Source organism: Patagioenas fasciata, chromosome 5 (genome assembly GCF_037038585.1).
Source record: "Patagioenas fasciata isolate bPatFas1 chromosome 5, bPatFas1.hap1, whole genome shotgun sequence".
Taxonomy (NCBI): Eukaryota; Metazoa; Chordata; class Aves; order Columbiformes; family Columbidae; genus Patagioenas; species Patagioenas fasciata.
In genome coordinates, this window is record NC_092524.1 from 58,410,693 (window position 1) to 58,425,983 (window position 15,291).

General features: G+C 37.9%; 1 protein-coding gene across 1 annotated transcript in view; it reads left to right on the forward strand.

Annotated features, from left to right (window-relative positions):
- YY1 (YY1 transcription factor) overlaps positions 1-14,932 on the forward strand; it is a 26,266-nt gene extending 11,334 nt beyond the window's left edge. The window contains exons 2-5 of the mRNA XM_065838739.2: positions 12-174; positions 9,017-9,077; positions 11,474-11,632; positions 12,759-14,932. Of these exons, the coding sequence (XP_065694811.1) occupies positions 12-174; positions 9,017-9,077; positions 11,474-11,632; positions 12,759-12,941 (566 nt within the window). The 3' untranslated portion in view covers positions 12,942-14,932. The remainder of the gene's footprint in view (positions 1-11; positions 175-9,016; positions 9,078-11,473; positions 11,633-12,758) is intronic.
- Positions 14,933-15,291: the final 359 nt, after the last annotated feature.

The window sequence follows — 15,291 nt, forward strand, 5'->3', positions numbered from 1 at the left end:
GTGTATTTCAGATGATAAAAAAGATATTGACCATGAAACAGTGGTGGAAGAACAGATCATCGGAGAGAATTCTCCTCCAGATTACTCAGAGTACATGACGGGGAAGAAACTTCCTCCTGGTGGAATACCTGGCATTGACCTCTCAGACCCCAAACAACTGGCTGAATTTGCTAGGTAAGTAGGAAGAAAGGATCTTTAAACTGAAATGTTTGTCTTTTCACTGGTTTCATTATGAAACTGTTAGGCAAAATAAACAGTAGATTTAGTATGGCTTATTGTTCCATTTAAACACTTGAAACAAGAGACGTAATTCAGAAGAGTACTGTGTTAAAATAACTGGATTTTATATTCAACAGTGACTTCTTCAGTGTCTTCTGGTCTTTACTTGTTGGGTAGGGCAGGACCAAAACACATTGATAGGCTGCATGTTTAACATGACAGAATGTATCTTTCATGTGAGTAGTCTTAATTTTTTCAGCACCAAAGGCTGTGTCAAGTGAAATGCCGCATTCAGGTTGTTTAGTACAAGAAAGCTAGGCACGGTATTTAGTTTGTAAAGCTGCTTACTGTTCCACCTGCTTCTTTCTGCTTAAGCTCAAGGTCTTCAACTTCTTTTCAGTGTAGTCACGTGTCTTGCACTTTCAGGTGCCACTGATAATTTCAGTTTCACAATCGGTAACTGATACTGCTTGGATTTTCTTCTAGTGAATCAGAATTGTAACTCATTTACGTGTCAATACATTGAGCTGAGTTGCAAGGTGACTTTTCCTTTCACATAGAGGGCCTCTGCAGGGGAGTGCCGGGTGTCGTATGTCTCTTCCCCCGTCCCTCCACAGAGCCTCTGACTCTGGTACCAAGTGCTTGGGGCAGTCAGTGGCCACCAGAGACCTCTGCTTGGGGACCTGGAAGCTGTGACATCAAGGTCACCTTCACAGCATTTCCTTGGTCCCCTTCTTTGTGTGCATGTGCGTGTAGTTACCAAAGGCATACTCCTGTGCAGTGTATGGGCAGAATTAATACTGGTGTCTCCAAATATTTGAGCACAACTGTTAGCTTCCTGCAGCTGCTGGAATCAGTTTTTCCCATGTTGAAAGCAAAATGTACGTATGAAGCTATACTCTAATTTTCTTACCAGCTAGCTGTTCTTCAGAGCTCTGGTGCACAGTTCTGACACTTAAGAGTACGTGGATGTTAAGAAGTTGTTACTCTTAGTTCCTGGGTTAGCCATTAGGAGGCTAAGTAGGCCTTTTTTTCTTTTTTTGAAACAACGAGTTTTTCAGCTAGTTGCTAGATGGCAGGGGCTGTTGAGACAAGTTCTGGTCTGGCTTCTTGGTTAGGTGGGTCTTGGTGTCCAGTGTGTGCATCTCCTTGTTTCATCTCTTGGATCTTGCTGCTTGTTACAAGCTTATTCTTCTGTTCTTCAGTGTGTTTTTGTCAGTGGACTGCCAGCACAGCCTTGTTCCATAATTATTTCAGCAAAGTCATTGAACTATGGATTTTGATGGTTCTTAGTAAGATAGTTTTGCAGGGCTTTCTCCTTGCTTCAGGATATCTGATCTGGAAATGTATAAAAACCTGTCACGAACAACTGAAAACAGGATTTTAGATGAAGTAGTGGGTGGTTCTAGCTACTGATGCTGTTGTTACTTGTTTAACTATTGGTGATCGAAATGCTTGTTTTCCTCTGAGATCTCCTGGAAGGTTAATACAATTTTTTTTGTGAAAGCAAATATTTCAGTGATACTATGAGTGTACATAATATTCTGATTGGAAGATGTTGCACGTTTCTGCTCATTATGTACTTAGAATGGTATTCTCAGTTATTTTAAAACTTGCTGAAACCTTTGGTTCTATTAAACACTTAACAAAAGACAGATGTTCAGTAATTAGGAAGTTTAAATAGTTTCTCATAGGATATTCACCATGCAAATACTGAATATTTTTCTTAAGATTGGTTTCAATACTCAATGTTTGCCAGAATTTGGGCTTCTTGAAATGACCAGATTGCTTCTATGAGATCTACCTGCACATTTCTTGTAAGATGTACTGCATCTTTGGGTTTTAGTTAGTTTTCTGTTGAGAAAATAGTGGCAGCTGGCAATAATTTAGATTTGCCACTTTTTAAAATTCATGGTAGAATGTTCTAAGAAGTTCTAGAGCTAGAATATGTAGATGATTGAAAGATTTAGTTCTATATGTGCAGTCTCTTTTCTGTTAATATATTTCTGTACAGCAGATGAGATGTAAACCACTTCAGTCATAAGACAAATACATGGTGGTAGAGTAAGCAGCATGGGGACATCACCTTTGGCAATACATTCAAGTTGCCCCAAACCTATGAAGAATTGTTCTGATAATTTAGTTGCAGATACATAAAAATGTCAAGCATCTTCTGTTTTAAGAAAGGTTTTTGGATTTCTTGGTCCGAATTGATGACTGTCAAACTTCTAATCTTGCCTTAAAAAAACTGTTAGTTTTATGTTAAATCTGAAATGATTGTGTATAGCTGAGGCTGAAGAATATGAATGTATTAGAATTTGCATATTGCTTGTTAAGGTCTTGGTGCTCTTGCAGTGAAGTATGTTAAAGCGACTCCTTTTAGCTATAACAACAAGAATTCAGGCGTTGATATCTACAAACCTATTTTTATATTGATTTTCTGATATTCTTGATGGAGGTGGCTGTGTGCGGTATCATTAGAAACCTTGCATGTCAAACTAAAAGGAAAATACGCATGTGCTGGAATTGGGTTTGGGGGTCCTAAGATTACCATTCATTCTAAAATAATGTGTTTATTTAGTGTTAAGTTCTCCAAAAGTTTCAAGCGTTACTGGTCATAATTTTGAAATTCTCAGTAGCTGTATTCTGAAAACTTACAGCAACATGTGAAGTTGAAACCATTACTTTTAAACTTAGTAGGTAGCTTCACATGCTCAGAGTAAGGTTTTGAATAACACATTTTTATTTTGATGTCTTAAAAATAAGAATTGTGTGCAGTCCACATACAAAGAAGTATACACTTGCTAGTAAAATTATATACTAAGTATGTTGTGCAGTTGAGAGCAAGTTATTTTGGGTTGCTTTCCTGTTTGAGTTAAGGTAGCTGGAAGAATCTCACTATACAGGGTGTTTAAAAAGATGGACCCAATGTGAAATCACACTGGTTTGAAATTGCTTCCATCTTTTTGAAACATTTTGTACGTTTGTAGACTTCAGCTGCTCAAAACCAGGCTAAATTCATTGTTTATAACCATGCAGCTTATTTTGATTAAGGATAAATTGGCTGAGGCGTTTGCAACAATTCTTAGGAACTAAGTTCTGAGGTGAAGTTTAAATGGGCAAAGTTAGAATTCCAATGGTAACAGATTTCAGACAGGGTTCTGGAGTTCTGATCGTGGTCTGTTTAGTGAGAGGTAAGGCAGGGGTGGACTTGATGCTTGAAGTCCTGGAGCTCTTGCAGCCTTTAAAAAAAAATAAAGTATAAGATAGCAGTAGTTCAGCATCTGCAGTGGAGACCAATGCTGCTCAGCAGCTAGGTGGCACTAGCAGAGCAGGCAGTTGTACTGTCCGTTGAGATACGATTGTCTTGTACCACGTTTTTTTAGTGCATTTGTCGTTGAGTCATGTAGTGGGAATCTGGAACCTTTAACTGGAACTGCTATAGTTGTTCCTGGAAAGGCTTTTGTACATTTTGAAAGTATTGAAAACACTGAATAAACAAGGTGTGTCAGAACATGAAGACATGTTCAGTATTGCATAGACAAATTACTGTATACCTGGTTGGGTAATTTATTACCTTTTACAAATGATTTGGTTCTATTGTAGGACTTGTGCATTTTCTCTAGCATGCTTTAAAAATGTAATTACAAACATTTTGAATTTCTCTTACACAGTCATACCAGAATGTGAAACATTAGTTGTAAATGACCTGCTAAGAAAGAAATAAAACCTAATAAATTAACATGTTCTAGTTTGATACCTTTGACTGGGATACTGGAAATTCCTTCAAGTGAAATAAGATGTTTCATCCAAGTCTAAGTTGATTGCAAGTAATTCTGTAGCTAGCTGTAAAGAAATCATAACTGCTTGACTATAAAAACCTGGGAAAGTGGCAGCCATATTTCTAGTTGGTGTTCATGGTGAATTCCCTCAAACAAAGCCACTAAAAAGGATATTCCTGCTACCTCCCCTCCCTCCCTCTTACCTTCCAGACAGATCCATGACTGATCTGGCTAAAGACAGCAGAATATAGACATCAGCAGAACTAAGAAATCAGAAGGGAATACACTATAGCTGGGAAATTGGCACAGTAATGGGTCCTAGTGGTACAGACTTTATTCTCCATGGCTTTACGTTCTGCTTTTCGTAGTACCTCTTCTGAAGGAGAGCCATTGTGAGGACTGCCCTTCCTTTCTACCAACTTTCCAAAACAAAGGAGGGGGTACTGCATTTGAGTTTGAAATCAAAACACCCTTCTTAAAAGTGACAAAGCATTCTGGTCACCTACATTTATGACTTGGGCCTCTTTATAAGGTATACACTTTCATACTGCTTTTGTTCTTGTTACAGAGAAGCTTAAAGGGTGACGAACTGACAGTTGCTTTACCCAGAGTGGTGTGCAGGGGAAGGGGAAATCTCTTACTCTGTACCACACTGCAAAGGTCACTCTCTGTTTACACATGATATTCTTCATAACTGGAACAGAACTGGTAATTATTTTGCCAGAATGTTGGAGTGAAAGAGAACTTTTAATGACATTTTCCTACCTAACCGTGACCAAAGTATGGTAATCTGTCTTTGGTTGTAGATAGATTCCTAGGGCACTTTGTGCCACTCCCCTTTTGTCTATTTATCCAGAAGCCAGTCTAGCCAGTTTCAGGAGTCTTCAGCACAAATGATTCTTGCAGTAGGGCCATGACATTCATGTTATTTGTGTTTCAGCAGGGCAGTACAAGGGGAATGGCAGAGGGAACAGATCAGAAGTGGCAGTGACATTACTGACAGAGAACAATTTCCTTCTCTCCTAACTATTCTTAGGGATGTGGTCATCATTACAGGTGGATGTCACTGCTGATCATCAGGGACTTCTAGGATGTGTCAGTAGAGTTGTTTGAGACAGAGAGTAATGCTGTTTAGGTTAGATTTATGTATAGAGGGAGAATGAAGAATTTGAGAACACAGAAGTTTAACAGATGCAATAAAGGGAGATGATGAAACAAGGGGGAAGTTCTATATTGTTAATTTTTTTTTTTTTTTTTTTTACTTGCAGATTTCCTTTATTCCTAGCCTTAACACTACTTCTGTGGCTAACTTCTAAAATTTGATCTATATCCAAGATAATAGGTTGTGGAGATTGACAGGGGTTTGGGGTGGGAATTTGTCCTGTCAAGTACATTTCTTTCTGTTCAGCTGGGTAGATGAAAGGAGGGAGTTAACTGTTACTTTCTGATATTGCATGGTGACAGAGTTGCTTGCTGTATTTTGAACAACCGAGTTTTTTAATACCTCTGATTTCGCTCAGTCTTCTTCATGCATGGTTAAGAGAAATGTGCTTTTATGAAGCTAATTCTGTGAAGCTATTGGGTTGCATACCTTCCTGCTCCTTCTGCTGTCCCCCATTCACTCCCCCCCGCCTCCCCAATACAAGTTAACAGGCTTGGCTTTTAATCACAGTGTCCCAGTGTCTTGATCCAGAGGCTGTTGCTACTACTAGGCATGGCCTATATAAACTCACTGCAAAAATGGAAATTCTTGTCTTGCAATGTCAGTTGACTTTCTACAAAGGCAGCTATGTCAAAAGTTCTACCCAGGCATTGATGTGTGTGTCTGTAATTGTTTTAAATAGTGGTATGTGTTAGAATTCTGTTTTTGATTAATGTTTCAGGCTAAGAAAAGTTGGATGGAGCTGGTAGAGATGCTGTACTGGGTGGGAGCCAAAAGTCTAACCACCAGCAAGAGTGACCTGCAACAGTGTAGTTAATTAAGGTCAACAGCCCAGGTTCTAGTCTGGTCTCCTTTGCAGAAATTTAATTTTTGAGTAAGACCAAATTTTTTTTTTTTTTTTTTCTAATACATTTGAATATTTAAGACTACAAATTCTTTTTTTGAGTGATTGTCCATATGGATTCCATAGCCTTGTGAGCAAGATGATATTTGTGGCAAAATGATCTGTTGTAGCTCTGCCCATGGTGTATGTGCCCTTGTGCCTTTAATCCAAGTATATGGTGGGGCCAACAGCTTCTTGCTGCCTGTGGCTCTGAGATATAACCTGGACACTGTTTGCTGCCTCTTCCTGTTGAAGGATCTGCTTCTGTTTTGTGGAATAGTCTGTGGAACCCTGTGCTCATACACAGTCTTGTTCTACACTTTAAGCTTAAGTTACTGACTTCCCATTCTTCCAGGAGGAATGAATAGATTTAAAATCTGCCCCTTGTTAACTATGTTGTCATTTTGTGGTCAGTAGGGAGTGACTGTTTTTACTTTCAACTATACTGCTGAGCTGATACTCATCACTTTAGAAACAAAGTTTGAAAATTACAGTTTATTCCAGAATGGACACTTATGTTACATGCCTGTTCAGACACTGAACTGAACTGAAGGATGTAAGGTGTATGTTGAAGTTCCAATCTGTCCAGTGTCTGACCATCTGGTTCAGCTGCATTGGTTCCTCAAGCTTCCTGACTGCACTGGTCTAAAAGCTTCCCAACCACTGTATTTTCTGTCTTATTCTACTCCAACAACCTGTTAGAGTATGATGCTGTTGCAACATTTCTTTCCTAAAGATAGTCTTAATACCAGAGGCAAGACACAACAGTTATTAATAGGATTTAACATGATGATCAGCGGGATCTTATACCAAGTGTAAAAAATGCAGGCACTGCCTGCTAAAGCTATTTACTACTTCTCTTGTTAGTGATTCGTTTTCTGTCTAGTCTCTCCCTTTATATGTGGTCAGTTAAGACTTCAGAACAACAGTGATTTTGCTCATTCTGATGATGTCACGGACAGAGATCTTGGGCCTAGGAATTTTTTTTGGGACTGGGGGAAATGACTCAGCTGCCATTTAACAAGCTGACAGAGTTACAAGTAAAGGAGGTGTTTTTGGCACCAACTTTGTCCCTTAAGGGTGTTTGTTCTCTAATGGTATTAAACCATGACACCGTGTTCGTTCATGTCCTGTCTTGTCAAAGGATTTTTCTGTGGGTCCATTCACCTTAACTGACGCTCATTTCTGTGCCTTTTCCTTTTGTAAAAATTGTAGAGACATGATAAGGAGAATCCCATGCAAAAGGCAGTTGAAAACTTTTTGCAGGGGTACTGTAAGAAAGCTTTGGTGTTTTCCTACAGCCTTAGTACCTGTAGTACTATCAATTTAGAACCTTACTGGAAGAGTTCAGTCAGACAGTCAGTCCCAGTCACTTGTTTGGATTTGAGAACTTTACTCAAAGAGGCTGTGTAAACTAAACAAAGCACAATCATTCTGTATTCCAACTGGATTACATAAATTAAATTAATCAATAAGGTCATCTAAATCGATGTGTAATCTTGGCAAAAGTTATCAGGAAGATGAAGAGGCTGGTTTACAGAAACAGATATAGGTTGCTGTGTTCAGGATGTTTCTACCCTTACGTTTAGGAAATGTTTAGGTCAACACCAATGCCTCACACCTGTCTTCTAGGAGTGAGAGGATTGTTGGATATGATACTCTCCAGATTCTGTATTTTTGTCACATCTGTATTTTTAACCCTGCAGGAGACTGTAGTGTTCTTCACTTAGCACTGTTCATATTCAGTGTAGTCTGGAGATGCTGAGCCAGCAGGAGTTGACCAAGCTTCCACTTAGAGAAAAGAACAAATACAGCCTCTAAATCCTTGGGGTTTAATGTTGTGTCGGTGAAGTGGCTGTCAAGTGCTTTAGTCGCTACGTGATCACTTGAACTGTGCTGCATCTGCAATACTGAGAGGAGTCAGATTATTTGAGGGACAAATGATACCGCACAGAGCCGCAGGAGATTTCTCTATCACATATGACTCCACTGGCAGCTGTAAGGAAGATTTCCCTGGATCCAGTCTCCAGACCTTCTCAGGGAGGTTTTTTGCTGCTCTTGCCTTAATTCAGCCTCATTCAAGGCCTTCTGTTGCTGTCCTCTCTCCTCTGGCTGTGTGAAGGAGGCAGGTGAAGCAGCAGATTTCAGACATATGCATAGGAGTGTGGCTGTACCAAAGATGACTGGACCCTGCCTGCAAAGAAGCAAATGCTTATGTGGTCAAATTGGAGGGTTATGGCAGGACTGCTCTAACATAATTTTCTACAGGAAGTCTTACTATGTTTGAAACACATAACACATGCAAGCAATAGTTTGCTTACCACCTTACATAGTCAATGAGGACTAATGATGCCCATAAAGTAGTGGTGAAGATCCATATCAGCAACCTAGACTAAAGAGATGATTGCGTGTCAGTTGCCAAGAGTGGATTCCATGTGTACAGTAAGAATAATTGCAGTTTCTGTGGTTAAAATGGATGTCTGCATTGTCTGTGTAGATTCCACAACTTGCCTGCCTTCCTTGTTTCTGTAGAGTTTTCTTCTGAAGTCTTCTGTGGTAAAAGTACTGAAGAATGATTGAGGCTACTCTGTCCTTCATGTCTTGGTGCAGGGATGGAGGAAGTGAAGATAAATAGGCCACATGGGTACTGGCACAGCAAAAATTGAGTTTTCAAATAAAACCTCCTAATCATGATTAGTATAAGTCAGGAAAAAACCCTCTATTTCCATGTATTCAAAGGAATAAGAAGGTAGTATTAAATGTGTTATTTTGTATTTTAGAGGTCCTTCTGGAAAAGCTAAACTTCCCAAACGACAAATTACACTTTTAATATTATTATGAATGTTTTGAAAATATTAAACTGAATACTACTGATGCATGTAATACTATCAAATAAATGTACGCATTAAGTAGGTAGTTATGGGAGAAGAGCCGTCTACTAACATTTTTCTACTATTTTTTTTCCTTAAGAATGAAACCAAGAAAAATTAAAGAAGATGATGCTCCACGAACGATAGCTTGTCCTCACAAAGTAAGTGCAGTGTTAGCTTCTGAGTAGATAGTAATTTGTAGACCAGAATTTTGTATTGATGTTTTTTCTTGAGAATGAATAACTAAAATATCTTAGTGTGAATGGGCTGCACTCAGTTAACTGTATTTTAGTTATCATTCTTTAGAAGCTTCCTTTCAAACTTTTCACTGAATAATATATTATTCCCATTCCTTGTCTTAAGGTTAGTGCATCCCTAATCTTCTGGTAACCATGATGCACAGTCCCTAACATGCTGGTATTACTGTTGTGATTTCCTGCCACCCAAGAATACATACTTGAAAGAATGTTCTGAAAGCTGTTCAAAGTACGTTTCTAAGATCTATATATCCTCTGCTTGGAAACTGACAGTTTTTGGGGTCTAGATCAGGAATCAGCAATTTATGTGCAGATGCCAAAGTCGGCATTATTGGAAGACTTCGAATTACATTCCACAGAGCTGGAAGGTGCATCACCTTGAAAAGAGAGAGGCTTCTTGGAGGTACAATTCTCACCCACTGGTAGTGGAGAAGCCTCTATCTTGAATACATTGCCAGTCACCTAGATTGGCAGCATCTAGCTTTACTGCATAATCCAGCTTTTGTAGAGCTCCTGTTAGCTGAGATGAGTCTGTCATGAAAAAAGACAAACACAATCTTGCTGACTTCTGGTCTAGATAAGTGTGAGCCTAAGCAAATACTATTAGCAGATAGCTAATAGCACACATGAGAGACCATGAATTAGAAGGCTTCACAGTGACAGCCATAGTTTAAGGAGTTTGCTGGATTCTTCTTTGTGCTTATATTGATTTCCAATTCTTCATATTCTACAAGTGTCATGTTTTTATTGTAGTAAACCTAGTATGTGGAGATCCTGGAACAGTTTCTCCTTACAATACCAAGGAATGCTATCTTCATTTCTTTGCTTTACTTTTTCATAGCCTCAACTTCATCTCAATGGGGGGAAGGAAAGAATATTCTGTACTTCCATTTTCTCGCTTCGAGTGTTTCTAGGCTTCGTGCATTTATTACCTTGGTTTAAAAAATAAAAATATTCTCTTCTTGGAGCCAAATAACGGCTTTGAAATGAATGCAGAGTTGATTATATGTTTATTTTGATGCTGCTTTGCCCCACCCAGTTCTGTTACGTGCAGTGAATGGTGGCACAACACTTCTTAAATTAGCCAAAGAAATTGTAATGTCTGAAGAGAGACAACTCTTCCCGAAAGTGGCATTTCCCCTGTTTTTAAGAAATAAGGCATGATTAAATGTGTTTGTTGGTTTTGAAAGAAGTAATTTCCAAAGAGGAAGCCCAGGGAATTTAAGATTATAAGTGGAATGTTCCTTTAGGTTCTCTTGTCAAATTCTGTGCTTCGTAACACAGTGATTTTGATAGACTAGTGTAAGTTTAAACAGCATCACTTGGAGTACGGATAGAATTTTCAGTTGTTAATAGGCTTTTATGAGGGATTTTTAACTCTGAAGAAGACATTAATAAAACAGGATAGATGTCTGTTGATTGTCACTAAAAGGTGAAAAAAGCATATAGAAAGATTAAGTAAAGAGAGCCCCAGCTCACTGCTGGTTTAAATGTACTCTGGAATCAAATTAATATTCCTGTGTTGATGCAGCATGGACCCCAGATTAAGACTTCTGGTGCTGTACCTGAGTTTATGTAACTCTTGCTTTTAGCTTGAATTGGCACTAACCCAGATATTTTCCTACCTTATTCAGTTGCCCAGTATCACTTTGTAGGTTTAAACTGTAGAAGCAGTGACAAACTCTTGGTATCTCAGGTGTTAGCGATGAATTGCTGCTGCCAGTTGGGACAAGGTAGTTTCTGTAAGCTGTTACCTGCTGGAAACCCTCTTCTTGCTCCATTTCTTCTCAGGAATGAGAAGGAAGTGGACAGAATGTTGGGAGATGGCATGGTGCACATACAGATTCATACTAATCTGTGGTATATTAGAGACTATATCATAGTACTGTAGTACTGAGACTATAGCACATAGAAGAATATACCATAGATATCCATGAATTGTCTTTGTTTGTTACCCTAAGACTGTAAGTGCTTTTGTTTGGTTTATTCATTTGCTTCTATCAGAGCTGCATCTTCTCCATGAAACTGTCCTATTATTTATTTGGCTGCACATGGTTCATGATACTAAGTGAGGAGAGGGTTTTGGGATTTTTAGTGGTTTTTTTTGGTCACCTATCAAGTGATTAGTTTTCTTGGTACTGCTCTTTTAAAAATGGATTTAAGGGATCTACTTTTCAGGGCCAACTTTTAAGAAAGTATTTGGGATATAAAAACATTCTAAATGCTTGTACTGTAGCAGATAAAACCTTCTTTATCAGAACTATCTTATCTACTAATTGAGTTTCACTGTTCTATTTAAGGGCTGCACAAAGATGTTCAGGGACAACTCTGCCATGAGGAAGCACCTGCACACTCATGGCCCGCGAGTACACGTATGTGCAGAATGTGGCAAGGCCTTTGTGGAGAGCTCAAAACTAAAGCGACATCAGCTAGTTCATACCGGAGAGAAACCCTTTCAGGTATTGTTAACCTCCAGACATAAGTACCACAACTTATTTGATAAATGTGTATACTGTATATGTAACTTAGCTCACATATGACCTCAGGGATACCATGTTTTTTCTAAAAATCAGATGAGGCACTGAATGATAACCTTAAGAATTAGAAGTGCCTTAAGCTAATTAGGCTATCGCTTAACTATTTCCATGGCCTTTTTTCAGAAATTAGCAAATTTTATATACATGGGAGATACCTCCCAAAATACAAAGTTACCCACTTTACAAATGAAGTCTGCAGTTACTACTGAATGAGGAGAATGTTTCTTTCTCCTCATTTTTTCAACTTAGGAATTGTGGACAACTGAGGCTCAGACCTGCTTGTTCATTTGACTCATGATACTAATTTTCAGGAGTGGGTGTTTATCAGTTTTAAGCAAAATGATGGTAGTCACTGAATCTGTTTCCATTCATATCAAGTCATGTGAGCTGCTGCCACCAGAAGTCTCCTCCCTACTTCCTATGATACTGCTTATAAATTTTTACAGGTATTCATGGTCTTGAGCGTATCTGTCTTCTCCAATACATGTTTAAGATAAGCATTTTGTGTTGATTTTTTTTTTTTTTTTTCCTTTTTTAAATAAATTAGTTCAGAATCTTGGATTTGCAGTCCTCAGGCATTCACTTAGACGTGTATGCTGGGTCTGCTGTGTGGTAGATATAAGTATTTACTGTTAAATATGCTGTCCATTGTATTACAAGCCCATTTTAAAAGGAAAGCTGGTAAGATAAGCAAATCTTTGCAAATTGTCACTGAAAGTGAGAAATTCTGACATGAAACATTGTTTCTGTTTTCTAGTACAGCATAGCAAACTACTGTTTCAGATGCATAGAAGGTGTTTTTAGTGAAAGCATTTGCTTGCAAGCTGAAAGTTACTTACCTCCTTGAAAACAGACACAATACTGTGGTAAAAGAACCTGGAGTATTAATTTTATTTTTAATGCAATTTAGAAGTGGTGCCCACTGCTTCACCTGTAATAATCTTCATGTTTGTATAATCTAATGATTTAAAGAATAGTATTGTCTAATCAGTGATTGGGATGAGGACTATTGTGGTAGCTAATGTAGTCTGTCTTTTCCTTTCAACAGTGTACATTTGAAGGATGTGGAAAGCGTTTTTCACTGGACTTCAATTTACGCACACATGTGCGAATTCATACTGGCGACAGGCCCTATGTTTGCCCATTTGATGGCTGCAATAAGAAGTTTGCGCAATCAACTAACCTGAAATCTCACATCTTAACACATGCTAAGGCCAAAAACAACCAGTGAAAGTTGGAGGAGAAAGTTTTTGAACTCAAAGCATCTTACAGGAGAATGAATTGGAAATAAATACGCCTCCCCTTTGTATATTGTTTCTAGGAAAGAATTTTAAAAAAAGAACCCTACAAACCTAAAGGACGTGTTTTGATAAGTAGTAAATAAAAAGCAAAAAAAATACCGCAAAAAAAACTTTAAGGTGACGTTGCTAAGATGCTCAACCTTGCTCTGTTATCCCCTTTCAAGAACACAATGTTTTGTAAAGCGTGACCCTAATCGGAGGGGTCAGTTCATGAACTTGCATCAAAAAAGACAATTCTTTATACAACAGTGCTAAAATTGGACTTCTTTTCACATTCTTATAAATATGAAGCTCACCTGTTGCTTACAATTTTTTTAATTTTGTATTTTCCAAGTGTGCATATTGTACACTTTTTGGGGATATGCGTAGTAATGCTATGTGTGATATTCTGGAGGTTGACAACTTTGCTTGCGGTAGATTTTCTTTAAAAGAATGGGCAGTTACATGCATACTTCAAAAGTATTTTCCTGTAAAGAAAAAAGTTATATAGGTTTTGTTTGCTATCTTAATTTTGGTTGTATTCTTTGATGTTAACACATTTTGTATAATTGTATCGTATAGCTGTAATGAAATCATGTAGTATCAAATATTAGATGTGATTTAATAGTGTTAATCAATTTAAACCCATTTTAGTCACTTTTTTTGGAGAAATACTGCCAGATGCTGGTGTTCAGTGTAATTTCTTTGCCTATTCAGTTATGGAAAGTGGTGCTCAGTTGTAGAATGTATTGTACAGGCACTGACCTTTTATTGACACCTGGTAATATGTACATCCCATGTAATAGAAAGGGCAACAATAAAACAGTGGTCCTAAAGAAAGAATATGGCAGAAAAGTATCTGTAAGCACAGTCTATTTTCTTTTGTTGTCCAGAGCAAACCTAGTTCCTCTTGACCTCCCAGAAATTGGAAGCTAAATAAACTCAAGTTTCCTTTACTTTGCATTCAGTTACAGTGATTTGCGATGAAATTACATAATGCCACATCCAGTGGTATATACCTAAACAGAATTGGTGACTGTAAGTCTGATTTTGAGCAACCTAGACTTCCATTGACTGGATTTGGAGACTTGACAGAGTAGTGGGGAGTTTTCAGTGTGCCTGGACAGCAGCTGGGTAAAACAGCACAGTAAATAGCTCAGTGGGCACCTTTGTTTAGTCAAGGTGAAGAATCTTGGAGATTTAAATGCAATAACAAGAGAAAGTGGGGGAACGTTAGGGTTTGAGTGGTCATGCCAGAAAAAAAAAGTTGTCTTTTTCTTTTGGCTAACTCGTTTGACTGTGTTACAATGGTGACAATTCTTGGAAACGCATTGGACGTCTTTTACTTCAAAACAGGAATGAGTTCTCAGAGAACTTGATGGAGTTTTGATGGTCTAACTAAAAGTGGTTACTACTCACTTGTTCAAGTGTTCAAAGTAAGGAATTGGCAGATACTCTAGTAAAATGTGACAGACTAATAAACATAAGAATATGCACAGAAATGCATAAGTAGTATTTCTTAGAGGGATGTGACATTTTATTACAGTGAAAACTGTTGTTAATCTTTTTTTCTGAATTCTGTTCTCTTAAGGTTCATCACTTTTCATAACTAATACTGTAAAAATTACTTCTGAGTCTGGTTTGGTGGTAGTGGAAAAAACCATGGGTAATAACGAAACTACACTTAAAACCAACAGAATTTTTACCAATATATAAGTTAATCTGAACACCACAGCTCTAGTCTGAGGTTATTAGGGGTAGAGAGAAAGATGGGACATTTAACTGTAAAGTATGCATTAGAATTTTGGCAGTATTTTTTTTTATATAAACAGTTCTTGAACAGGACAATATACTGAAACTTGTATAGTTGTAATTAAATCCTGTATACAGTTAAGTTAGTGCCTATTCTTTTTGAAAGGAAATAAAATCAGTCTAGTTCTAATTGACCTTACATTTTTTTCTTAAACGGTACGTATATAAGGTGGTGTTAGGCTTGTGCAGAAGTTTACTTTCCTGTATCGTAAAGTCGTACCCATTTTTATTGAATTGCAAGGTAAAGATATTCGTTGATGATGTCACTACTTCATCTTTCAACATACACTTGAGACTAAATTATTTATGTTAAACACTGATTTGAGGATTAACTGGGAGTTGAAACTTGTATTGCCCCTAATTATATTGCGTCTAATTACAGAAAGCTAAGAAATTTTCACCTAGGCTTCAAATCAGTAGCACTCCATACACTCCTGAGTGTAAATAGCAATACTTAATAGCATGAATGATCTTGCTTTGTGGCTGGTT